This window comes from Ascidiella aspersa, chromosome 2 (genome assembly GCF_963924565.1).
Source record: "Ascidiella aspersa chromosome 2, kaAscAspe10.2, whole genome shotgun sequence".
Taxonomy (NCBI): domain Eukaryota; kingdom Metazoa; phylum Chordata; class Ascidiacea; order Phlebobranchia; family Ascidiidae; genus Ascidiella; species Ascidiella aspersa.
Genome location: NC_139448.1, coordinates 3656748 through 3684013, shown reverse-complemented (window position 1 = coordinate 3684013; position 27266 = coordinate 3656748). Strand labels below are relative to the sequence as shown.

The 27266-nt window shown below is 36.1% G+C and overlaps 1 protein-coding gene across 1 annotated transcript in view; it reads right to left on the bottom strand.

The window, feature by feature from the left end:
* Positions 1-3858: 3858 nt before the first annotated feature.
* The window catches only part of LOC146163171 (rapamycin-insensitive companion of mTOR-like), a 41132-nt gene continuing 17724 nt past the window's right edge, over positions 3859-27266 (bottom strand). Inside the window, exons 17-37 of the mRNA XM_083381483.1 lie at positions 24084-24195; positions 23012-23154; positions 22491-22617; positions 21524-21688; positions 20748-20893; positions 19924-20043; positions 19136-19343; positions 18357-18539; positions 16846-17018; positions 15357-15469; positions 13333-13455; positions 12457-12642; positions 11779-11834; positions 10171-11155; positions 9820-9895; positions 8802-8910; positions 8057-8135; positions 7520-7738; positions 5890-6013; positions 4626-4764; positions 3859-4046 (exon numbers count right to left, since the gene is read on the bottom strand). Coding sequence (XP_083237609.1) covers positions 4005-4046; positions 4626-4764; positions 5890-6013; positions 7520-7738; positions 8057-8135; positions 8802-8910; positions 9820-9895; positions 10171-11155; positions 11779-11834; positions 12457-12642; positions 13333-13455; positions 15357-15469; positions 16846-17018; positions 18357-18539; positions 19136-19343; positions 19924-20043; positions 20748-20893; positions 21524-21688; positions 22491-22617; positions 23012-23154; positions 24084-24195 — 3628 coding nt within the window. The 3' untranslated portion in view covers positions 3859-4004. The remainder of the gene's footprint in view (positions 4047-4625; positions 4765-5889; positions 6014-7519; positions 7739-8056; positions 8136-8801; positions 8911-9819; positions 9896-10170; positions 11156-11778; positions 11835-12456; positions 12643-13332; positions 13456-15356; positions 15470-16845; positions 17019-18356; positions 18540-19135; positions 19344-19923; positions 20044-20747; positions 20894-21523; positions 21689-22490; positions 22618-23011; positions 23155-24083; positions 24196-27266) is intronic.

Genomic DNA, 27266 nt, shown 5'->3' with positions numbered 1-27266 from the left:
CCATTCTTTGCAACGTGTTTTGTTTAAGCTTAAAAAAGGTTCAGTGGATAGAATTGGATCGCCAAAGCTTTTCTGTTATACATACCCTTAGTATTTGGGTAGCCGCGAAAAAAGGTTGAGAGACACTGAATTACGTCATTAAAACACTGGCCAATGGCAACGTACGCGAAAATTTCAACAGGAATGTTTCGATCGCCGATGAATTCAAGTTTCCTAGAGTTGCTCCCATCCCGTAGCAAGACTTATTTGCCACCTCGAAATCAACGTAAGCATTCTCGTCCAGATAGTATTCCTTGTTACCAAACTTATTCCAAGCTATGGCCGAACATTCACAAGCCAGAATACTAAGAAACAACGCTAAATCAAGTCTAATCGTCATCGCAAATTTGGCTGTGTTATAATAATGAGTGGAACACCTGAAAGCAAACCGATAATGCAGTTTAAATCACATTCTTGTTTAAATATCTTGCCAAGGCATAAAAGTGCCTCTTTCATCCATTTAACTTGAATGAGATGAAAACGCACACAAATAAAACCAGTTAGATTGCAGATGAACTGGTCATTCGATATCAATTCACCAGGCCATGAAACCCATTGATTGAGAATCTTAAAATTGTGATGAAATTGCGTAGAACAAGTTAAAAATTTGAAGTATTTATTTTACTCAAACTTTCTATATCCGGAGATATGTAGACACAAAATAAAAATAACGAGTTCTGTTCTGAAAAAACTCATGAAAATAAACAATTTTTTCTGATATATTTGCTTAACATTTAAAGCCTTTCATACTTGTTAACGTCTACCTATTTATAAAATGTGCACATAGTTTGAGACATCAAAAGATGCACTTTAATATTGTTTGTCGCCGACAAAAACATCGTCTTTAACTCCATTCTATTTTAGCTTCAAATATATAAGGAATCTATTTTTTGCGTTAAGATATTCACAATCGGAAATTATTTTGTATTAGTTTAAAAGTTAATTTCCGATGTTAGGGCTTTTTATTTTTTTTGCAACAATCGGCATATTTATGTAAATACCGCAGTAGTAATCACGGTATACTTGAAAGTTTTCTTGAACCACTCATACGTACAAATATTATAAACTAATTTTGCACTTTAAACAAACTTAATTACAAAACAGATGTATTGCTTTCTGATAAGTTTTAAAGCTCGATTAATTTTCACAAAATTCCTCGATCAGATTTTGCGTTCTACTGACGTTATCACATTACACTCATGTCTCTCTATATACAACATGGAAAAACACCAGTATCAGTTGTATGATTCTCTGAACAAGTTTACCAAAGTTCGTTTTAAAACATATAACACACAGGCGTACAAAAATATCACAAACTGTTACACAAATTACTGTCGTTATGTGAATTTAGAAAATAGGCAATTAGCAACCTGTTAGAACAACCTCAAACAGGTTTGCACCCGGATTTAAGCCGATTCGATTATTACATCTTTGTTAATTTGGGAAATTAGCGGAATTTTTTGGCAACTAACTATTTAGAATCACCTCGCACTAGTAAGTCCATGATAGTCTTGTCGTCATTTTTCCCAAATTTAATTTATTTAATTATTCTTGTTAATTTATGAACTTAGGGGACTGTTTTTTTCAGCGCAACTTGGAGAAATAATTTTTTAGCGAAAAGTTAAAGAACTTGTATCATCTGTTGTATATCAGACGGTTAGAAATTGATATTCTCGCAACATTTCCGCAATAAATTACGCGTAAATTCAATTTATTTTCTTGCGCGCAAAATCAGACAGTACAAGGGGGGGAAAATACGAAATAACGAAATCTTGTTCGGGTAAAAATAACACGATGGCGGCAAAAAACATTCAAACAAGATAAAAATGTCCGCGGCAAAAGATTGAGGCAAATATATATACTCATTATTTTTATTATTCGCATCAGTAACGTCTCTTTTAGTATTCTGCCAAGCTAGAATTCATAAGTTCAACTTCGATAAAACACACAGCATAGAATGTTTACGACGAGTGGTAAGCATTCTATGACAGCACGCCTATAGTATTTTCGTGCAAAATATTTTGTCTCCAGCATAATTTTTCACATTAAATAAAATCGGCCATATTTCTCGCCAAAACATCGATAAGCAACAAAGTATTATCTCCGTGCAAAACGTCCCGAATCTCAGAAATAAGTTTATTCCAACTTTTATGGTAAATTTGAAAAAAAAAACCTAATTTAAAAAGGAGGGGGAAAACAGGTTTTCATGTGATGGCAAAAAAAACTTAATTCAACCATCAGAAACTTATTCAACTTGACATTACAGTTAGTTGGTATCGGGGTGTGCTAGGGGTAAAACAAACGCGAGGTGCTGGTATGCTCGTTGAGGCAGGTGACGTCACAATGGAACGCGAGAACATGCACTTCAGGCAGGACACAGCGATGACGTAATGACCACGACTGGCAATGGAGCGATGCTTTTCATCATGAGGTCAGTCACTTTTAAAAGGGTTTTCTTCATGTAGTTGAGTATAAAAATTTAAAGATCATTTATTATTGATTTTGTAGGAGAATTTATTTAAAGAGATGTTGTTGCACGGACTCGTTAATGACTTTCTTAGAGAAGAAGGCATAAAAGAGGTATTAGGGTATCTATGTCGAAGAGCATGGCCATTCAAAAATGGGGTTTAGGTATTTTAAGGGAAGGTATATATTTTAAGGGCTAGTTAAAAATATAACAAAAAAATTTACTCAAAAAGGTTGAGATCACGAAAGAGGTAAAACTATATTGAAAAGGCTAAGTAAGGAAATCAGGGTAATTTAAATATGGGGAATATAGAGAACTTGAACAATTGATGACGATGGGGGAGAAATAGTTATTTCAGGGATACAGGTAAAATGATTTGGGACTTTGGTGGCCTAAATCAAGTGAAAAGCAACTTTCAGACAGAAAAAAAGTAGTGAGTCATGGCAAATCCGCAAGTAGCAAATATTCGTTTAAACCCAAAGTTGACAAAATTAATTTCCCGCCATGTTTGAATCGGTAGCAGCACGAAACGAAAAGTTACGATTGCACTAAAAACCTAAAAGTTACCAAAAATGTAGCCAAAAAAGCAACGGCAGAGGTTGTTACTTTTGTGACGATTTTTCCGATTTGACAAAAACGAGTTCGATTTTTATTGCTGCTTCGCATTTTTTTGACCTTAAATAATTACCTAAACTCCTCTCATTATGGCCCCAGGGGTAAAAATGGCAAATGTGACGTGGGACACACACATCAGCACCATTGAGCCAAAAACTATTAAGAGTTTGTCTGTTGTGCAATGGATTGAGATCAACCAAAAAAGTTAATGAATGTGGAGGCTTGACACAGCTTTCTAGTTTAGTTTTTTTTTCACTGAGGAGGAGGTGGATTCAGTTTGTCATAACCGCGCATTGCGTGTTGTTTCGTAATGGTTGGAGGTTAAGAAGACGTAACAAAAATATCAAAGCCCATACAGAAATAGGTAGCATTTTAAACGTTTTTTACTCTTTATAAAATTGATATATATACCTTTTTCCGGGCTTTTAAAAACTACAAATTGACGTAACAACGGTAATAGCGTGGCGCCGCGTCACAAAGGATACAGCGATTCACTGGAGGCAGTGTTGCAGGCCAGTCTTGTGAGGTTTTTTTATCTTTCATTCTGATTTTTCTATTTTCTTAAACATAAAAGTATTTTTAGTCCATAACAGGCAGCACAGAAAGTATTCATTGTGACGTTGTCAGCTCTATTGTGACGTGACAGTGGGCATCGGGAGGTCGACATCATGCTAATAACAACAGCAGCAGTTGTCTAGGTGTGGAGTTGGCAAAATACAGTCGGTTGGTTCTTCGTGTAAATGGCGACAACAGGTTCTTGTCAAGAACAAAAATGGCCTCCGTCGCCAAACCGTCACACAACCAACAGGTTGAACAACCTATAGGTTTCGCATTTGCGCTTTAAACATGTCGATCTCTACCTCCGTCTAGCGGTAATTGATGTTTACTTGATGCTCTGTAGCGCCCTCTGTGCGTCGAAGTAGACCTTTAAAAAAGATAAAGATTTGAAAGGCAAAAAAATCATATAAAACTGCCTTTTAATTTCTAAAAATTTATTAAATTTGATTTAAAGGTCAAACTCTAATATGTAACTAAATTTAGCCACAACTAGCGTTATTTAACGACAATTTATATTGTAACATTGACAAGTTTTCGCACAACGGTGCTCTTCATCAAGTGGGAATCTGATATTATCGTTCATTCCTACTTCGGCCTGATAAAGCACGGTGGTTGCACAAAACGCTTGTCGACATTACAATATAATTTGTCGTTCAACGGTAGCACCTGATAATAATACTGGTCTACAAAAAAAAATTCGTCCGGTTTTGATTTTTTCAACTGATTTTAACTAATTTTGGGTCGGTGAATCCGAATATTAACTCAGATTTGCTCTATTACGTCAGGTTTTTTAGTAATGATCACTTATCCTAAATTATGGTTTGACTACTTTAAAAGGTTTGCGAAAGCTCTCTAAATGCTTGTTGTCATTTTCGTTTTGGAAAAGAAATACAACAAAATTTATCCAGATATTAGAGCTATTCAACCATGTTTTTTTCCCACAGACCTCGGTGAAGTGAACATCTTGGAAGAGTTCCTGGACGAATCTCCTAGTGGTGAGCCGGAAGCTGTACTGGCTCATTATTTCCACGATGCTGTTGTACAAGGATAACGAGTCAAACACCTCTGGGCGTTTCTCCTTCATCCTGAACATGAGACAAAATAAAAACAACTGTTGAAAAAGTCTTTGAAATTTTTTCGTAAAGTTGTGACAATCCTGAGCAATAAATAAACATTTTGGAGCATGTCTGGAAGTTGTTGTAAGACGTTGTAAGAATATCAAAGCCCACATAGAGAAGTAGGCATCACATCATGTTGAAAATGAATAAAGAGTTATTCGAAATGTTCAAAATGATAGCTAATTCTGTATAGGCTTTGATCTTAAATTAAAACTGCTGAAAAACCTTGGTTAAAACCAAAGCATTGTAATTTCATCAAAATTGAAAAACGCTTTTAACTTATTTTCCAATTTTACCGAAATGCTTCTAAACAGACACCATTAACAAAACTGATAATTGCTTAACTATTAAATCGTTGAACGAAAAATTGTTTTGTAATCCTGCTTCGTCAGGCCAAATTTTTCCCTACTTGGCCTATTGGCACGTTTGTGCAAAAGCTTGTTAAGATTGTAAAACTAATTGTCATTTTTCTTTCATCCTTAACATAATACAACGTTTTAAGTCTTGGTGTGTTTATACTGGCAAAGCATGAGCACGTGGTTAAGTATTAAATTAAGAATATCGTGTATTCAATGATGAACCGTGTAAAACATTTGTGGATTGTATCTTTTTATGACCCAAAATAAAACGATCGTTAGGAAACACCCTGGGCCAGTTACATGTAATTTATAGACATTATTAAAACCAAGCTCTGAAATTAGATGACAAATGTGAAACGATCCAATTTGCTTAGCTGGTAACTGCTTTTTAATTGACGATGTTTAAAATGTTGAACACATATGTATAAACTGGCGTCTATTTAATAGTCTGTTTAACAGCCACAGGTAGAGGTAGAATATTTTAAGAAAACGCATTTTTTATATCAATTGGAACACAACATACTTGAAACAATATTTATTTTTAAATCTTACATATTTTTTAATATAAACAATAATAGTATACCAATTTCTTTTCAACAGATTTACCAAATTAGCCGGCGTATAAAATATATTAAATTTTTGCAAGCAGTACTTGAATTTAAGCAAAAACAAAATCTTGTAATTATTTCGGATTTGCCAACTTTTATTTACTCCCAAGTCATTTTAAACTCACATGAGCAGGGCTGTCTCGTGCGCCTTGATTCCCACCGAGCTTCCAAGGTTGGTAACAAGTTGAACAATTTCCTGATGCAAGATCGCTACGTACTCGTCACTACCTGGCTCCATCGTGTGGCCGCCTGCGGGAATAAAAAATATACGGCTGAAAAATCACATTTAAAACCTTCACCGTTGTAGACTACAGATTGGCAAAACAACACTTAGTATTGTGAAGTCCAAAGTAAACCATTACCTCTTTGTTACGTCACATGTTGGAAATTACAAGCTTTCAATATTTTGCAATTGAGATATTATATTATAATTTAGCGGACTGGCGGTTGAGAACCACTGGTGCAGGGACAGCCTTTACATTTTGTTGCATTTCCTATGCATAGCGCTAGCATAATGCTGGAATATAGCGAAGAAACTCTCCAAACATAATTTTTTCGCAAATAGTGAAGATACTAGGGATGTTCAAAGTAGAATCCCAAGGTATTCTAGAATAATAGGTTTCGAATCTAGAATAGCGAATCCTAGTATATTTTTATTAAATTATTTAACCTCGATTTTGTTTGGGGAAGGGATTAATCTTAATCTACCCTGGCCCACAATCACAGCAATAAATCGCCCAAACAATTTTCTAACATGTGTACATTATAATTAAAAAACTCTCTCATATGTTTAACATTCTTAACAACTGTCATCTGAAGCCGTTCTGTAAACTGTAATGTCAACAGTCCAGGTTGTGTCCAAAACTTATATTTTTGCCAATAGTGAGAAAATGCAACACTGCACACAGAAGTCTTAAGCAATTCGGTCCTGATTTTGAAAGCATTGTTAAGTCTTATTGCTTCTTTTTTGACTAACATGATCTGTTATGCAGTCAAATGATGTACTGCAAAGAATACAAAGTTATTATTGACATAACGAATTCTTGACAATTACGTTGTGCATAACTGCATAACTTCCCTGAATATTGGCCTAAAGTTGACCTGAAGTAACCTCATAGCGCATTTTGTGGACGGCCAGCACGTTTTGCAACGCTATGTTACTTTTGCAACTTAATGCATTTAGGGAAATTGCGAACTCCACACCTGACATTACACGTTAGCCGCTCGCCCAATAACGCTTGATTGACACTTAATTATTAGACGAACGTTATCGCGAGACGCGGTAATTGGTCGCCCGAAAAAACGCTGACACTGCACTACGAGGTTACATTTAAAGCAAGCACTGTAAATTGGTCGCCGCGGCGACAGGCAAACTTACCACACGCGTTTGTGCAATTAGGCGCAACAATCCGCGGTAAAACATTAAATTATATCGGTTCCAATTACCCGAAATAAATGGCAGAATTGGATTCGAATCCAAGGATTCGATATTCTACTTTGAGCATCCCTAGAAGATACCCAAAAAAAATCTAGCCAAAAAACACAAAACTGCTCGCCAATATATCAGAGGTCGCTAGCATAATGATGTAATATAGCGAGAAAAAGAGAAAAACTTGAACTTATATTTTTTGCAAAATAAGCACAGATATCCCAAAAAATAACTTTACTTAGAAATAAAAAACAAAAAAATAAACAGAAACTAATACGAATACAAAAACAATGAAAACTCTTTCGAAAAAAATAAAAAAATCTCACCAAGATAGCAGAGATCGCTGGCTTCGCTCATTATGCTGTCGGGGGTGCGCGCGCAAGGGGTGTTGGCCGTAGAGTGGGACTTCCCCTGTTTGCTACTGCTGGCCTTGAGGGCTGCGGCCACCGCTGGGCCAAACGTGTACTCGTCTAAGCCGCGAAATTTTCGACCTTGAAGCAGCTCGTTGACCTTGCGCCGACCTGGGTTCATGTCGGGCAGGCCGTCTGTGACGTAACAGAGGTGTTTGTTAGGGAGTGTTTGAATCAAAACAATATTCCAACACATTTAGAAAAGCGGGAAAAGACATAAATGAACCAAGAAACGAATATAATTAGAATTAAGCCAAGTTGTCTTATTTTCTCAAAAAATATTTTCTTAAGTATTAACATAAAAAAAATACTCTACTATAAAATTTGGAAAAAAGGAGATAAGAAATGAAAAAGTAATACAGAAAATAAATATTCCAGGTATATAAGGTATTTACAAACAGACAAACTCAACAGTAAGATTAAATAATTTTCCACGAAACGTATTTCTCTTACCATCTTCGATCAGTCCTTTCCAGTCTGACAACAAGTTTGACGGAGATTTTGCGTTTTTGGCGGTTTTACCATCCAAGGGCTGAAAAAATAAAAAAATATATAGCTTGTTTTTTTAGCCTCGCAGATAAAAATATTTCATTGCGTAGAAGTATGGAAACGCAAACCAAAGTTTTAGCTTTTGTATGTAAAGAATCTCTCGCAGGATAAATATATATTAAATGTTCATGATTCAAACGAGATGAATCTTTAGACGAGTGTTGTTAACATTTTTTACGTCTTGGTGGGACACCCAGCGAGCATGAAGTTTTTTTTAAATACATCTGATATTTTATACCGGAAATGCATAACGACAAAGTTTTAAACAGGGCTGCGGTCTCGGTTAAATATAACCTAGGCCAAAAAATAATAATATAAGTAAGTCCGAGTTCCAGCACATTTCTCGAATCTATCGACTCCCGAGTCTGTCTCCAACTACTCTAAAGCCGGTATTAAACCAATTTACGTCGTCAGAATAGTGTGATATTGAGCAATCTAGTACTAGAGGTAGGGTGTTATTACTTATTCGACCCATATCCCAACCTATGCTATTCCACTTTTACGATTACAGTTAGCGGCCTTAAAGGTTTCCAACTTCATACTATGCTCGTCTGCCCTGGGACTCGGTGGTTTTACGAGTCCGGGGTTCGACTCCAGCGACAAAGAACCGAGTCCCTAGTCCGTAGTCCCGGTTCTAACAAAAATTTACCTGGAAGATGTGTTCGAGGTGGTCGGGCACTGCGATCCCAACGTATCGAGTGGTCCTCACAATCTCCTCTCGTTCATCTGAATCAAGTGTGTCCGGGAACCTCTCGCTTCTGGAAGGAAGAAGAAGATATTATTCATCCTTGTTTTTGTGAGTGCCACAATCAGAAAAAAACTTAGTTGAAGTCACGTATTTTATTATGCAAATAGCAAGTCAAGTCCCGGTCCTATAGTCATTGTAAAAATAAGTCTATACTTGCAAATGCATTGTCTGATTAAAAATTAAAACCAAAACATACAGCAAGGTAATATTTATTGCATTTAACAAGTGGCTTAAAAGGACGATATTGATAAAATGCACTCAAACAAAGTAGTCCCTTAATCTAAGTCAAGACATTTGTCCTAGTGAACAAAGTCAAGTTGATTTGCTGGAAAATTCAAAACAGCTACTTAGTCATTAAATCCGCGGAAACTGATGTTACTTAAGAGAAACACCACTGAAATATCGAGTACTTCGCAACGATAATTAAACACAAACATTTTTGATCACTTGCCCTCTAAAAACTAGCGGTTTACAAAATAAAAGTAAAAAACACAAAAATGTTTAAGCATTCGGCCAGCGAACGCTGACTGTAAGATTTGTAATCAGATTTTTCGAACATGGTTACAACACAATTGCTCAGCTTTAAAAAGAGTCACCATGATGAAAGCACAACAGTTAACATCGAGTACTCAGATATTTTTAGCGCGTTATTCGAGTTATTAAAAATGTGGATTTAACAAAAAATATAAAAAAAAAAAAATTAAAAAAAAAATGCATAATAACAGTTTACAGATCGAGATAGATTAAATTATCGGAACCGAATTATGAAATACACGGCCATCTGTAAGCGCGAAATAGGTGTAAATAAATTAATAAAAATATTAAAATATGTCAATTTTCAAGTATAAGGGGGAAGGTGGTTGTTACAGAGCTTTTGCACTTATCAATTGGACTTCAATTTTACAAAATAAACACTTACACATCTTGCAATGTTTTCCTGATATCGGCCACAGGCGATGTTGTGTGTTGATTGAAGATACGAACCGCAGCCAGACCTAAACACGAGAAAATATTAAAATTATAAAATTGGTCAACGCGTTAGCAATATTTCAACCAAAAAAAACACAAAAATCGAAAACCAAAACCAAGTTAGCACTTATTACCTTTCATAATTGGCTTAAACAGTTTGAATGCTAATGCTATTTTTCGCTATCAAGAACTAAAAATATTCCCTTGCTAAATAACGCGTTTCAGGGATATTTACATATTTAAGCTCATTATAAAACACTAAAAAAAAATTTCAAGCTGATATTTTATTCCCCCAACTTACCAGTCGGTTTGCTCAATCTCCAATCCGCCGCGTCATAGAACGGATCGTCGGTCCCTGGCGTGACGTCACCAGTTGCCGGTGCGTCATCAACCGATGACGTCACAGCCACAGGCGACGACTCGAGTCCGTAGCCGGAGTCGTGAGACACTTCCGTGTTTCCGCGATTCCGCAATTCCGATCCCAGTCCGCCTTTTACCCCCTCCCCCTCGGCCGGTGAGGGCTTAGGGGGACTCGCGTCACGTTCTATGACGTCACAGTGGTCTGGCGCGGGTCGTTGGGTATAGAGGGGGGAGGGGAAGTGGTCGGGAGGGTTGGATTTTTGGAAATGGCCGTCCGAACGCCGCCAGTGGGCGCTAGAGTTGACCAGGTCCGTTAAAGCGCGGTTTTCCGCAAAGTTGCGCGGGGATTCCCCGCTGCCCGCGTTTCGCTCGTGATTTCGCCGCGATATGACGTCATCAGCGAGGTGGCGATTGTTGCGATCGCGAGGGGAGCGTGCGTCTAGCACGTCGGGCAGCGAGCGGGCCCGGTGGAACCTTTGTCCGGGCGGTTCCGGGGGCTCTGTTGGCGCCAGGTAAAAGCGGGAAGCGGCCCGAGTCCGTTCTCCTCCGTTTTGGATCACAGATTCACTCTGACCCGAGTTGTTCGTGTTCCAAGTCGATAACAGACTCATTTCGCCCCCTGCGTTGCACGGGGTCACCGAAAGGTCAGTCTTCAGCGAGAAATCCGACGAATTGCGTTTGATCTGCGCCTGTCGTGACGTCACCTCGATGACGTCACATACCTTGAGCGTGTCGACTGACGAGGCGAGCTGCTGATTGGCTAGAGCCGAGTGGGCGTGGCGAAGGGGCGAGGGCGGCGCGTCGTCGTCGGGTTCCTCGATGAGCGACGATGATTGGTCGAGGCTCCTCCAATCAGCGTGGTCGAAAGGGTGGTGGTCTGATACGTAGCCTGATGAACTGTCGTCTTGTTGTTTCTTGCGCTCGATCTAAATATTTTGGCATTTTAGACGTATTTTAAATAGCCTTGATGTCATTATATGGACAGTTTGCACACAGATGGCGTAGGAGTTACAACAATTTTGGATTTTTTTTAATTTCTTAACTGTTTCTTAAGATCGACATGAAAGAAGTTAAAATATATTGCATCTCAAATTTTTATTATTAACTAAAAAAAACATGAAACAAGATAAACTAAAAAGAAATTTTGCAACTAGGGATTTTCTCATAATTTGTATTTTACATTTTTGAAAAAAGTATGCAGTCTACTGACAAATGGCGCCATTAGCATCCAAATAGGCAAATCAAATTGAAACATGCTTTAAAGTCTAAAAGTAATGTGCCAACCATGCACTCAATAAATCACGCACTCACAATTAGGCTTCTTTATTTGTTTTTTTAAGTTATATTTGTAGGTGTTTATAATGCATAGTTGCTGTTAGAATAATTTGCCGTTTAAAAGCTTTAAAGAAAACCGAAGTGAATGTTTATTAATCCCTTTCTTGCTCTTTGCATTTCTGAAGTTCATATTATTTTGTGCTTTCTTATTTTGAACAGAAAGTTGCTATTTATTTATTTTATTTTTTTGTAAGAAACAAAAGTGTCAACTCACCACATCGTTGGGCGTTTTCACCGAGGAACGATTCTTGCTACGTTTGAAAAATAACTCTGAGGAAAGAGAAAGAAGTTCAATTAATTGTCATCCTACAAAATACAAAATTCAAAGCTCATACAGAATAAGGTAGAATTTTTCGAAACGTTCACAGAATGCTAATTACCTGTGTATGGGCTTTGATATTCTCACGACGTCTAACTACAACCTCGAGCAATTATGCCCCGAAGAATAAAATTCATTTCTGACTGTTATAATTATATAGTCCACGCTTTAAAACGGCATGGTTTAGTCTGAAAAGAGTTTTTTTTAACAATACACAAATAAATTCGGTTTATTCGGTTTCATGACAAGTACCTAAAATTAGTTTAACGTAAACTAATATTGACGTCAGAAATAAGGAGATGACGTAATAAAACGACGTTTTGCATAATATGTCCAACGCTTTTGCAGCAGTTTAGCACCAGATTTTTCTTAACTATACAACAATACATTAAATTTAGTTAAAATATTTTTTTAATTAATTTTTAAGTCGAATATGTAAAGATGACGTCATGTGATGACGTGTTACATCATGTGATGACGTGTTACATTCGTCTAACGCTTTCTATCCCTTAACTCATAATAATCACGATGCAGTTTAGTTGTAGTACAAATCCAACCAAACTACGTCATCACCTATGACGCGGTCCTTGATCCTGGTCTTGGATGACGTCACACTCAGTGAGTCACGTGACGTGAGGTCATCGGCAGTGGAGCGTGTCCGACGGTGGTCCTTCTTGTTGGGGCGGGGCGACGGTTTCACAACGAGGGGTGCGTGAGTGGGGCTGGGGGAATTCCCAAGTTTTGTGGTGGCGGGGTAACCTAAAGAGGGGTGAAAAATATTTGAAAAAATAAATATAAGAACACGTTTAAATGAGTTTTTACAATGTAATCTCGCCTCTACATTCAGAAATGTGATATTTAAAAAAAAATTTAATTAAACCTAAATTTAAAAAACTAACATTAAATTCTAAAAATAAAGTTAAAAAAACGTTTTGAAAGGTTGGCGCCGTTACATTTTAACATAAATTTTGATTTTGTTCACTGCCTCTGACTTTTTGGCGTAGGATTTTAGCCATAAAAAATGCAAAATAAAACAAAGTAAAAATTAAAAATTGTAAAAAATATCGCGTAAAATTTGTAAGGGGCAGTATCGGCACGATGATAGTGATATGCCCATTCGATACAGAATTCATTTGTGTTTTACAGGCATGTTTTTTCATCAAAATAATACAATAAAACAACGAGGATAAGCAGCCTGCGTATTTTAGTCCTATAATAATAAAACAAAGTAAATAATGAACTTTAATGAAAAATAATCAATTGGACGTGTAAGTGTCTTCAGTGTAAAGGACCACATTTTGCTTTATTGGCTAAACCGAAGTTAACTTCAGTTTGGCAGTTTCTAATTTGTCGTCTTCTAAAATAAGAAAGAAATACAAATTACAAATTAAGAATGAAACGCATCAATTAGTTCGTTATCGGATATCCCTAGTTGCCATAGCAACGCACCTGCGATCCCGTCAACTTCGGAGATGCTCGAGTGTGAGCTGACCACGGATGTGGAGGCGCTGGTGGATGAGGGACTCGGGAGAAGAATGTCCTCCTGGAGAGAGCTCTTCTTCGAGTTCCTCCCTGTGATAAGGAAAGTAAGAGGAAGTGTGAATAGGAGAAAAAACGGTTAAAAGTAACCAATTTGAGGAGGCAGTAAAGGTTTCCTCGAGCAGGTTACGTATATACATCAGAAAAGTTGTATATCAGAAATAAGTTGAATATTAATCATATATAAATGCCATTATACATTGCAGCTAAACTCCTAACTTTAACACAGCAGGGTTGCCGCATATCTTCGACGATTTTTAAGCCCTGGAATGGTTTGACGGATTTAAGGTTCGAGGTTTAAACGTTTACCTAGCTAAGCATAAAGCAGGGGCCAGAAACCTATGACTCGCGAGCCATAAATACTTTTGGTGTCGCCATATGGCTTTTTGATGAAGGAATGTTGCCACAAATAAATCTAAGCTATTATTGTAGCATGATTTTAATTAAACTGTACGCGGCCATGACCCCTTTCAAACTGTATATTTTACTTGGTTAAAACAAACAGTAGCTTTTTGTCCGCTTTGTGCGTAAATCCTATTTGTCTTTTGGTGGCTGTTAGTCCGTTTGACGGAACCTCTTATTATCTAAAAGGCCCTGTTCGAATCATGGCAGACCATAATTAAAGTTTTGCAAACTTCGCCAATGCATTTATTTGCGCCTGACATGTAGAAATAAAATAAACATTCCTATTTAAATCACTATTTTTACCACCCTAAACTAGATGTGGAACAATTTTATATGGCGCTCATAATAATACAACTAAAAGTATTCAGCTTTTATGGCTTCCTTAGCAAAAAGGTTCCCGACCTCTGGCATAAAGGCACAGGGGTACGTGGGCTAGATTTAGGGGATCCATGAATTATTTGAGTAGAATTTGTCGGTAAAAACTGTTAGGGAACATACCAGAAAACCTTAAAGGCCACAATATCTAAAGCGGGATTATTATTCTGTAAAAAAAAAAAAACTTTTATACATATTAGTTAGGTAAGCAGCACCCAGAGGTAGATAGGTAAAAATTAAAAAAAGAAAAGAAAATTATTTAAGAAAGGGTTCAAAAAATTACAACCGAAATTCGTACACGTACTTACAAAATGCTTTGCAATGAATTACATTTTGTTATTTTTAAGGTTTAGGAAACTTTTGCGCTTTTATTAATCAGTTGGCTTATTTTTAAATGCGGACTCCTAAATAAAGTATTGTTTGACGTGGACCAGCAGGGTCGACACATATTTTTTTTATGACGTCATAAAAACAAGTAAAATTATTAAACCTGCTATTTTAGGTCGAACTCGGAAGAAAAATGTGAAACTGAAATCGTGTGCTATTCTAAATTATACACTTAAGTGTCTAGGCCTTTTGATCTAGTTCAGTGGTTCTCAACCGTGGGTCCACGGACCCCTTGGGGTCCGCAAAATGTTTTCAGGGGGTCCGCAAAAACTTCTAAATATACGTTTATTGAATTAATTAACGCTGGGAAACATGCTTAATCACAATATTGGTAAGTGATAAAATCACATTGAGTGTGACGTAACACTTCCATTGTGATGTAACACAAATAGATTGTAAAATGGAAGACAACATTACAGCAGTTCACATGTACTGGATTTTAGTTCATGCTATCGCAAAGATGACATGCGTCTAGGATTGTCAAAAACAAAACCACGCATTTTAAGATTTGCTTCGGAGATGCAGACGCAGAAATCACATTAAAATAAACCTGTCATAAATTAATTTGGTGCTGTCTATCACGAAGGTGCACTAGACATATATAGGCTACTGAATAATTAAAAACCACTAAACGCAGATATTACATCAAAAAAATGTAAGGGGTCCGCGACTATTTGACAGCATCAAAAAGTGGCCACGTGTAAAAAAAGGTTGAGAACCACTGATCTAGTTCATGTATTCAACATGCTTTGATAGAAGCAGCTCACTTTTGATTTTGTGCATCGACCCGCCTTCAGTCCTACTTGAACCACGTGACCTCGTGATTCTGCCGGTAGATGTCGCACTTGCGCTGCTTGTACTTCTTCTCGGACTCTGGCCACTGAAACAAGAAGCAAATACTTTCAAACCTGACCCAAATTATAACCCCACCCATTACCCCTAACCGAACAAACCCGTTGTCAAAACAGCGGCGACACAACGGCGCCGTTCGAACTACGGGTAAATTAAGTTCCTAAATTCAGTTGAAAAACAGTTGGTATAAATCTCAGTACTCTGTTAAAAGGCTTAGTGTTGTTAACTTAAATCATATACAGCCACATATGTGTGGTGTGTACGTTCGTAAATGTAGAATCGGTCACTCTTGAAGTTGCAATAGCCAACAAATGGCCGATGTCAGACAGGCGTTCCAGTAGTCCTATACGCTTATCAGACAGTTTTAGGCGTTATTTGAGCCATTTAAGCATTTAAAAAAACATTTTCTCATAAAGAAATGGTAATGGCACTAAGAACCATCGAAACAAGGTATCAGCCGAATGAAAACTAGCTTGCGGTGGGATTCCAACTTCAAACTGATTTATCGACCAAGTGCGGATTTCTCCGATGTTCATCCAATTATATCGACTTTTATCAAAATGAAACGCCTTAGGCCTTGTACGTTCGTGAAAGAGCAAATTTATTGAAAACTGGCCAGCGAAACCGGGCCGCTTCGTAGGTGGCCAGCACCATTTTACCCCCGATTCGCGGCCGATTTTACAAAGTATCAATTGCAGAAAACAAAATGCCGCAAAAACCAGGCCACGGTTTTTAATTCGGTCCAAAAAACTGGCGACTTGTGAAAAAAACACTTAGGAACAAATAAGAGCCGGCCTGTTTAAATTGGCCCCGAAAGCTGGCCTGGTGTGGCCGGGAACACCAAAACAAACAACTTGTGACGTCAGCGCGGCACGAATTGACTTGGAAGTGTGAAAACGGTGACGTCATGACGCTCGAGGCGACAAGCGACCTTTTCCGGTAATTTTCGTTTTTTGTGAATGGCCTTGTGTGAAACCACGCGAGTGTTCACAAAACCGTGTTAATTTGAACTTAACTGCTGCTGCGAAAATATCACTAAAAACTTCTTCAAAACTGTAAAAAGTAAAAAAAAATTCAACCGTAAAATTTCAAAGAAATGTTTCACCAAATTGTATAAATTTTAGAGAAACTTTTACAAAACGTCTTTTAACTGATAAAATATCAAGAAGAGTTCACAAAACTGTCTTAATTTAACTGCGATAATAATGTGGAAAAACCCTAACTGTAAAATTCGAGAAAAACTTCTACAAAACTTTTAAAGCATTACATAAATTTAAAGAAGGTATTCAAAACAGTATTAAATAGAAAGAAAATCCCTAAAAAGTGTTTTCTTGCTGTTACGATCGGCCATTTGCCGCCAACTGTTTCGTCACACAAAGCCATAATGACGCAACAAACGTATACCTGTGCGCCCGAGGCGAGCCCGAAACAGTCGACCACTGTGACGACATAGACACGGACTTGCTGAGGGGGTTACTCCGGGTCATTCGTGGTGTTGCATCTTGTTCGAGGTTTGAAGTTCGGTTGTGGGCAGAAGTACACCTCGTTTCTGGACGGTTCACAGTCCGTAGAACGCTCTGTACAATAATGATAGCTTATTTATGAATCTTCATCAACTAATTAGAATTGAGTTATTTGGGTATATTCTAAAAAATCTCTATAATGACTATGATGCTTTAGTTTTAACCATGTAAAACAACTATACCGTTAACATTGTAATGGGTATCGCATAAACAGCCCAGACGGCCAATGTAAAAGTCTAAAGCTACATATTTTGTTTTACTTCGGTAACGTGGGATGACAGAATGCGCTATGCCTAGATTTGCTGGTCATGCGTACAAAATTTGATAATAGAACTTTATAACGAGTTGCAATAATGATAGCTTACATATGGCAATTCATTAAATTTAATAAAATAATATTACGCTTTTTTTAATTTTTTAGGGCATTTTTCTAAAAAAAAACATTCTGTGCCTTTCTTGGCGGTTCACAGTCCGTAGAACGGTCTGTACAATAATGATAGCTTATTTAGGGAGCAATTTGCGGATTTTAATAAAAAAAAGACTTTTAGTTTATAGGGATTTTTTTAATAAAAATCTGGGCGTGTACAATAATGATAGCTTATTTAGGGGCAATTCATGGATTTTTCATAAAATATTAATTAGAATTAAGTTTTGGGGGTCGTTTTTTTTAATTATAGACTTTAGTACAGTTCATAGTTACGCTCTGTACAATTAAGGGGCAGTTTATTATTTAGGGACAATAAATTGAATTTCATAAAATAATTAGGCTATTTTAGAGTTTTAGGGCATTTTTCAAAAAAAAAAAAAAAAAAAATCTGTGCGTTTCTGGGCGGTTAGCAGTTCGCAAAACACACGTGTGACTCAGAGGCAGCTTATTTAGTGACAATTTGTGGGTTTTCATAAAATAATTGTTTCTTTTGGAGTTTTTAGGGAATTTAAAAAAAAAATTCTGGGCTTTTCAGGGCGGTTTACAGTTCGTAGAACAGTCTGTATAATTAATGGGTAGCTTATTTTGGTTTTACTAAGAAATTAGAATTGAGTTTTTCGGTCATTTTTGAAAAAAAATTCTGGGCTTTTTTGTACGGTTTACATTTCAAAGCAAAAAAATATTTGTGTTTGTGTCTTCATATATTTGATATAGAAAGATTATTTCGTTCTTCATAATTAAAAAAAAAACACATTTAAAACACACTGGTGAAATTGATTATATGCGTTTGACCAAAAAAAAAAAATTCCAGGCTTATTAAACCTTTAGTATTTAAACCCTTGAGTAAAAGGTGATTTTTAAACAGAAAACAACAGTTTGCATTTCACTTAAATTTCAAGGTTTTTTCAACTTATTGTGGATTTTTAAAATAAATTTCAGCCAATTGCACAAATCATGCTTTTCACCTTCCATCCAAATTGCCTCAGTGCCTCCACCCCGGGAATTGTTTGGGCGACGCAGTTGAGGCAGTAGATGCTGGTTCCACGAACCGACGCCACACCGGCGCCGCTCGCCAACCGGGCCAACATGGGCAGGGCGTCGCACTTCTGCAACAGGGGAAGTCCCAGCGCCGTGGAACCGATGTGCGCCTGAAAAAAATTGGAAAATTTTTTCGAAAAATTTACTTTTTTTTAAATAGAAAATTCGCGGTTTGACAAACTTCAGCTATAACTTTGCTCGCCAAAAAATAAAAAAAAGGAAAATTTAGTTTTACAATTTTTTTGGCTTGCTTTGTTTTTAAATAAGAAATGTTCGGCCTTTTTAACTTCAGCTGAAATTGAGTTAATAAATTTGTTTGAGTCCGGCCACAAACACTTTGGGTAGAATGGGGCATTTTCTAGGGTAACAATCCTTTGTAATATTTGATTAAGATGTGCCTAAAACGTTTTTATTGTTTTCGTATTTCTACTTAAATTACTTCTCTGCAGGGAAATGTAAATAAGTATAACGAATGTTGGTTTTATCACATATTTGTAGCAAAAAAATAACTAAATTCAAAACTCCCACTTGGAAATAAAAAAAAACATGAAAAAAAATTTCATTAAAAATTGCTAAGAAAACCATCAAATTTCGCTTAAAAACACATCAATAAAAATTCTCCTAAAAACTAAAAAAATCCAAAACAAAAGTTAATTTTATTACAAATTAAAAAAGTATACCAACAAATTTAACTTAAATTACCCACCAGCGCCCAAAGGCAGCTCTTCATCTTCAGGAGCGTTCCTCCCTCCTTGCTCCTCACTTTTTTCCTACTCTCCTCCTGAAGCATTGTTGAGAGGAGCCGAGTGAGCTTGGGAGCAATCTGCTCCTCCTCCACCACTCTTGCTCCCTCCTCGTGACGACACAGCTCGCCGTAAAGGTGAGCGGGAAGGTAAACTGACTGGCGGCCCTTGCTGGAGGAAGATGGAAAAAAGTTATAAATACAGTACGTAATACGTTTTTTATATGTTTTTATTCTTTTTTATTTTTTACTCCGGTAAACCGACAGGTGGGCGCCTTGATGGAGGAAAATGAAAAAACAGTTATATGTATATATATATATATATAAGTTATACGTTTTTTTTTTTTATTTTATTTTATTTCTTTATTTTCTTTTTTATTATTTAGTGATTTTTTTTGTTTTAGAGAGATAAATAAAACAGTTTTGTTTTTTTACTTTTAGTGAAATTATCGGACACATTGTAAGCTGACTTTTTTATTTGTCGGTGTTATGTCATTTTTAAGGTGAATTTCTAATACGCGTCTGGTCGATTATTATCAAGATATCTATTTTCTCTTGGGGGTAAATTTAGCAGTAGTTTGACACTTTTATACACGATAAAAACTGCTCAAAAGGTTGCTGCTCAAAGAAGCAAAAATTCCAGAATACTTAACTAAGGGGGGAGGGCAAATAACCCAAACTCATCTAACACATCAAGTGACCCAAGGTAACCCTTGGAATGCGATTAACCCATAGTAACCCCGTCTACTTACCGGTGCCCGCTTCTTCTCACGAATCCATCTTCCTTGTTCGGTCTCTCATAAGTTGTGAGCGACAATTTGAGGAGTTCTTCAACGTGGATGACGTAACGCTCGTTGTACGACTTCCACCAGCTGGACAAAATAATAAGTTTCAACTACAACTTTATGAATTATAAAGGGGTTCTTCTTACAAATATGCACTCAGCGCCGACGTTTCGATTACTCATACAGGTAATCTTCTTCAGGGAAATACAATTTTATGTTTTTGTCGAACAAAACAAAATACGGATAACTATTCAAAATAAAACAAAGAAAATACCGGAAATTTTTTTTATAAAATATAAGTCCAACATCGGTATTGAAAAACAAATCAAGATACAATTTTAAAACAGCTAAAAGCGTATAGAACACACAGACACACAAAAACACATACAAAAAAATGTCGTATGAACAGAAAACAAACATAACTACATAAAAATACAAATAAAAAATCAAAACACAATAGCAAACTCGCACATACAAAGACCAAGAAAAATACGCAGACACACACACGGGACCCAAACGCGCGAAAACGCACACAAATACACAACAAACCTTATTCACATAAACACAAACTCAAGAAACACACGAGACCCAAGCATAGAAAAACACAGACGCAAAACACACCACCTGAACAGAACAAAAACACACATATAAACCGAAAAACAAGCTTACAGAAACAACAAAAAACACAAAAAAAACAGAAATTCATACACAGAAATCACAAACAGACACGCACTCGCACATAAATAAAAACATAGACACACAAACTCGCACACAGAGAAACAACAACCCACCGGTCAAGTTCCCTGGCCAGGTATTTGTTGCGGGAGAGGTAAGCGAACCCCTGGGGCTCTGAGAGGAATCGGCACACCAGGATGGCCCCCCTTTCACCCAGGTGAAGCAGGGTCGGTTTCAACTTCACCACAGCTTGGAGGTATTCCTGGGAGAAAAACAACACAATCCAAATGTTTATACTGTGTGATCAACAGTGCTGAAGTAGTCTTTACCAACCAACCAGGCATCGCCATGTAATAACATTAGCAACTATAAGAGCTTGATTTTAACTCCACAACAGCTTGAAGGTATTCCTGGAAAGGAAATGAGCGATGGAATCGACATGTATATATACGTGGTCAGCCCTGCTGAAGTAGTACTGATCAACTATGGAGCTAGACATGTCCGATGCGCCATCGTTGGTTAAAAAGCGACATCAGAAGGACAAGATCACAGTGGTTGTACATTGTACACGTTTGTGTGTTGCGCATGCATCTTTCATTCAATTTATTTATAATCAGGTTAAGGAGTTTTGCATGCAAATACAAGTAAATCACTTCCGACAGCTTAAACCGTATCACTGCAAATTGTTTGCACATATTTTAGCATTTAATTATTTTCTTTTTTATGAAAACTCGATAAAATGAAAATTTTGAAATGTTACCATTGATCAAAATCAAATTCAGAAGGGCGAGATCACAGTTGTTGTAATGTACACATATGTGTATTGTGTATGCATCTTTACTCGGTTAATCATCCTTTTTATTTTTATAAAAATCCAAAGCTATTTTTTTACCCTGTCATCGCAGGCTTCGTGTAGAATATCGAGTGCTTCTGCAGCTACGTCGTTACTTGGGTCGAAAAGCTGAGTTGTCAGCAAGTCAGTTCCCCAACCCTTAAATCCGGGGCAGTTGGCGCGCAAGAGAACGCGCAAAAATCCTGTGCCGTACAGTCGGCCCGCCTGTCATAAAAATAATATATGGCTTGTATAAAAAAACTAATTGTATATTGTGTAAGTTAATATTATACCAAGGCTTTGAAATTTTTCTGCTTTAAAAATAGGATTTATCTGTTTAGTACAGTGGTTCTTAACCGTGTTGCCGCGGCACCCTGGGGTGCCATTTCTAATGCTCAAAGGTGCCGAGCGATAACTTTATATGCTGTTTTCTATGGAGTTGGTGTGTGTTGTCCCAGTTCTGTTATTTGTGACATTCTATTGATTTACCTACAGAAAAATCTTATAGGGGTGTCGCTAGACACAAAAGGTTGAGAAACACCGTTTTAGTACGTCATGTTTAGTTATTTAGTTTAAAAATAATCTAGTTATTTTTTTTTCAATTAATATTCAAAATTTCACACGCACGAAAATGTTACAAAAAGTAAATATATTGAACTTTAATTAAAACAGTGAGAAAAAACACAACCTGATATTTTCACCAAATCTTCTAGCGATTTTGTATTTGAAAATGTATTAGTCAATAGAGGCAATAAACAATAATTACAACTGCAAAAATAAACAGAAAGTGCTAAAAGTAAGAAAAGTCAAATTTGTTAAAAAATATTACCAAAAAAGCCCAAAAATATTAGGGCTTTTCGGAAACAAAAAAAGTAGCTTCTAAAATATTTACCCTCGTAAGAAAATCCCTAAAAATATTTATAATGAAAACGCGTGTAACAACTCTTTTGTGTCGAAAGCTCACAACTATAAACAATAGGAAAATACGTAACGGCCTTATTCCCAGATGAACCACGATTAAACTTACTTCGTTGCAAGATGTGAGGACCTTGTTAAGCACAGCTCGCGAAGGACTATCCTCTGAGTAATGCAAGCTCGAAACCATCAACTTTATAAGGTTTTCGTTCGCGGATTCCGACGCTAGGCCAAGGAAACTAAATGGAAAAATGAAATTGCTAATATTGATATAGCAAGGCTATACAGAAGAAGTAGCATTTTAAGTGTTTCGGGTAAATCTTTATTCATTATCAACATTCTCATCTATCATTCATGTTGAAAAAGAATAAAGAGATATTCGAAATATTCACAAAATGTTTCCTACTCTACCATATGGACTTAAATTAAAATTTTTTTACAAAATTTATGTATGAGTAAACTATTTTTTGAAATCATAAACAAACTAGAGATGAACGTTTAAAATGTCGTTAAAAAAAAAAGTATTTGAACTTATAATAATTTTAAAAAGTTTAAAATTATTTCAAACAAACTTTTAAATTGAAAAATAAAACATCATCAATTTAAAATACGACAAGTAATTAAGTAACTTACTAGTGATAAACCTTGCAGTGTCCCAACACCTGGTCACCTCTCGGATCGCACGACAATGACCCCATTATGAGGAAATACTCGCGACTACAGGTGACCAGGAGTGACCCCGTTGACCTCGAGTAACCCGAAGCTTCGCTGGTGGTCTGCGGATGAGGTCAAGGTGAAAAGTTAATTAGTTTTATCGAATAATGAGAGGTTGATTACTTTATATTGACTAAGTCGAGAAGTTTTTCTAAATATCGATTACTGTTTTCCAATCTAGTACACAAGATGCCTTCAGGAATGCTGTAAACCTAAAGAAAAAACCTAGGTTCAATAACTAACTATTGACGCTATTTGCAAGGAATTCAGACATAAAAACCTTTCAGGTGCCAACCAACAAATCTTTTCACCCTATTTTTGTGTTTCAATAAAAGTTTTTTTTTTTTTCAAGACATTTTTTGCTGTTAAGGCGGTAAGTAATGAATAAAAAGATGATAATTTTAGAATTTGCGAAAATAAACATGTTTTACATTCTTACAAACAAATAATAAAACTCTCTCTCTATATGCCGAATACGAAATACTGAAAAAAACACGAAATAGAGCTCATAAAAAGGCATACTGGTCTTTCAAATCAACCTTGAAAAAATTGGCTAAACAACCGAGTTTTCTTAATTTTTAAATAACTAATTTTTTTTTGGCTTTTATTGCAAACCTGCTTTCAATTATTTACAAAAAGTATTTTAACATGCATTAAAAAGTTTATTTGAGAAACACAGTAATGTGACCTTAAATATATAGTTTAATAAAAAAATATAAAAATAAAAATATAATATTAAAAAATTAAATTAAAAAGACTTGAAGTTTGTTCAAAAATGTTGGGTGATATACAAATTCGTTGAAAATTTCAAATAAGGTAAAGTAAAATGTTACAAGTTAAAGGTGAGGTTTTAAATACACCTTTTTAGCATATTCTGCGACGAATATCAACCAGCTGAACTAAAAGTAGTTTATTGTAGTTAATTTTTTAAAGCAACCATTTGTAATTACAAATCTACAACACAACAAACACGCGTGTTACGTCACAATACCTCCTGCAGCCAATCGACGATAGTTGTGATCATGTCCTTTAGTAACCTTTGACCTTCCTCGTCAGAATGAGCTAGGAACTGAACCATGTGACAAGCTGTAGTGACGTATTTGCTGGAAGAAAAAGAAGTTAAAACGGTTAAAACATGGAAAATTATATATTAGAGAGGCAAAAAATCAATGAAAAGCTCGCGCGGGCTGAATATTGCGAATACGAAAACTGATACTTGCTGGAAACAAAAATTGCAGCAGTTTAAAACAAAACCTTTTTAAGGGTTTAAAATTGGGAACGTTACAGAAAGGGTAACACAAACATAGAATGCTTATGTGTATAGTAGAAACTGAGATAGTTCTTTTTTAATGCTGTGCAATCTAAATTTGAGCTGTACAATGGAAAGCAATTGTGACGTACTTGCTAGAAACAGAATTTGCAGCAGTTTGAAACAAAACCTTTTTAAGGGTTTAAAAATGGGAACGTTACAGAAAGGGTAACACAAACATAGAATACTTATGTTGTTGGTAAAAACAGCATTTTGAGAGTACTTGCTGAAAAAAAGAATTTAAAACGGTTGAAACATGACATTACTATAGTGAGGTAAATAAATCAGTAAAAAGCTCGCGAGCGAAATATTAACAGAAATTAAACAGAAATAGCAGTTTTTATTCGTGATACGTTCGTTTTTAAGGACGAATTTGCAACAATTTCGGGGTTTAGAATAGTTAAGTGCTTAATAAAAACAGTATTTGGAGACCAATGGGAACTGTCAATGTTTACCCGGATTTGAGCGAAGTTTCCAGAACGTTCAAATAAACAGCATTCCAAACTCGTTATTGTTATTGTCCATTTGAAAGAACCCCAAAGTCGAAATGGTCAAAAACCTGTTTTGTCAATCTTTTATTTGAGTGAAGTTCCCAGAACGTGTAAATAAACAGTATTTCGAGTTCGTTAAGTTTTATGCCCCTTTAAAACAACTCTAAATTCGAATTGGTCAGAAACCTGTTTTGTCACTCTTTAATTTGAGCAAACTTCCCAAACATTTAAATAAACAGTATTCCCAACTCGTGAACTTTATTGTCCTTTTGAAAGAACCAGCAAGCGTTGGAACAACAGTCGGCGTGGAATGCATGAGTCAGAGATATTTGAAAAGCCCTGGCTCAAAAACAAGCCTGTTTACGACACACGTGAATGGGTAATGGAGAGAGATCCAGGGTGGTAATATGTACGAATCCGGGAGGGGTATATGCCCCACCCCCCTACAAATAGATATTTATGTACATACATATTAGGGATCGCTACTTTCGATAATGGAATCTAGTGTTGTAATCATATAAGTCATTGACTTGACTTGAAATTTACTTGCATAACTAATAATTTGGACTGGGAGTTAAGGTATTTTGCAAAATACTTAACTTGGATATGCCAAAATAAAATTGATTGTGACTGAAGTCATTTTCAAATGACTTGTTTACAACACTGTTGGAATACGTGTTTCTAACCAACTATAGGAATAGCTTTAATATTATTTTCTATAGGTTTCGCAACTAAAAACTTTCCAACGAATTCGAACCAATTAAGTGTTATTCAAGTTAGTTCACAAGACGCTTTTAATATTTAATTTAAGAAATCTGCTTTTATAGGCGTTATTAAAAGGCAAATTCATAAAAAAAATCAGCAGCCTAAGTTTAAGTTTGAACTGAACAGCCTCGTTTTATATGCGATTCTAGTTATGTTTTTAATATTTTTTTACAAATTTACTATCAACTGAATCTTTTTAATTTAAAAAATTGGAATTTGTTTAAATTTTAATTTTCGAACAAGCCCCCCCACCCCCCTAAACTGTATATTTTGCCAACTTTGACTCAGTAAGTTCATTTTTTTGGCTATTCGCGGAACTAGACTGGATTACTTTTTGGTAAAAGTTTCCACAAAGAAAATCCATGGCTTTTTAACTGAACAGCCTGGTTTTATAAGCATTTTTAGTTTACAAAAGACCACAACTCTCTTTATCACTTTTTCATGTTTTCTTGAGTAGAAGTTATTATTACATGAATTTGTAGAAATAATGAAATATTATACAGTCTCATTTACCATGAACTTCTTTTTGTTAAAAGGTAAAATTTTACAAAAGACCACAACCTCCCTTTATCACTTTATGAACTTTACCCGAAAATACCCAAGCGGTTTAGTGTTTACTTAAAGCCTTTGTGTTGCAAAATAACTTGCGATTGAACCTAAGATTAAAACGAGACGTAAAGTTGATGGAAAGACCGCGCAAAATGTTGGCGATAATAGCGGAATCACTTTAACGCGATTTGACAAGCGTGCCAATTGCGCCCAAGCCGGCACTGTGAGTCAGAATGAGTCACCTAAAAGTCATTCGGGTTTGTGAACCAACCGAACAAACAACAAGACAACGAAACCTGGTTTGTGTGATTAGGGTGCAAGGCACTGGCGCAAATTTGCCTTGTTTAGAAAAATCCTGGAAATCTCCCAGTTATTTTAAATCCTGGAAATCTCTCAGTTATTTTGCCAGGTTTAAACTTGGATGTTTCACATTACATTAATTTTTCACCTACAAAACAAGAATTAATTGCGGGAAGAATTGTGGTTTGCACGCTAAGCGGACTTTTGTTCGGCATGTAACACACCAAATAATGGATTAACATAATTATGCTAGCGTACCACACATAGCGATATTATATAAAAAGTGTGAATAAGTTACCCCATTTATCCTGAAAACACTACAATTTGTATTTCTAGGGAACTTCATTTTAAACAGAAGCATGTTCCAAATCGGCAAGCTATTAAAAACTACACAAGCAATTGTGATGTCACTGGAACTGTTATGACGTCATACGTTACCAATACGTTATTGACGTCACTCGCACTATAGCAAGTACCGCAAATACGTCATCACTGCAGTCATTACGTCATCATTATTGTAATTACTCAACAAATCACTTTAGGAAATCACCAATCGAACAACAGTAGTTATGACGTCACGGGTGCTGTAATTCCCGGGTTGCCACATTTTTTTATGAAATAAATTCAAACACATTAACATTTAAAGACTTTCTAAAAAAAGTTTTTTAAGTATAATTTGAAAAACAGTATAAACATCATGGTCAACATAATAAAAATATGTTTTACTATGGCACTTTAGAAAGACTTTACAATTAAAAGA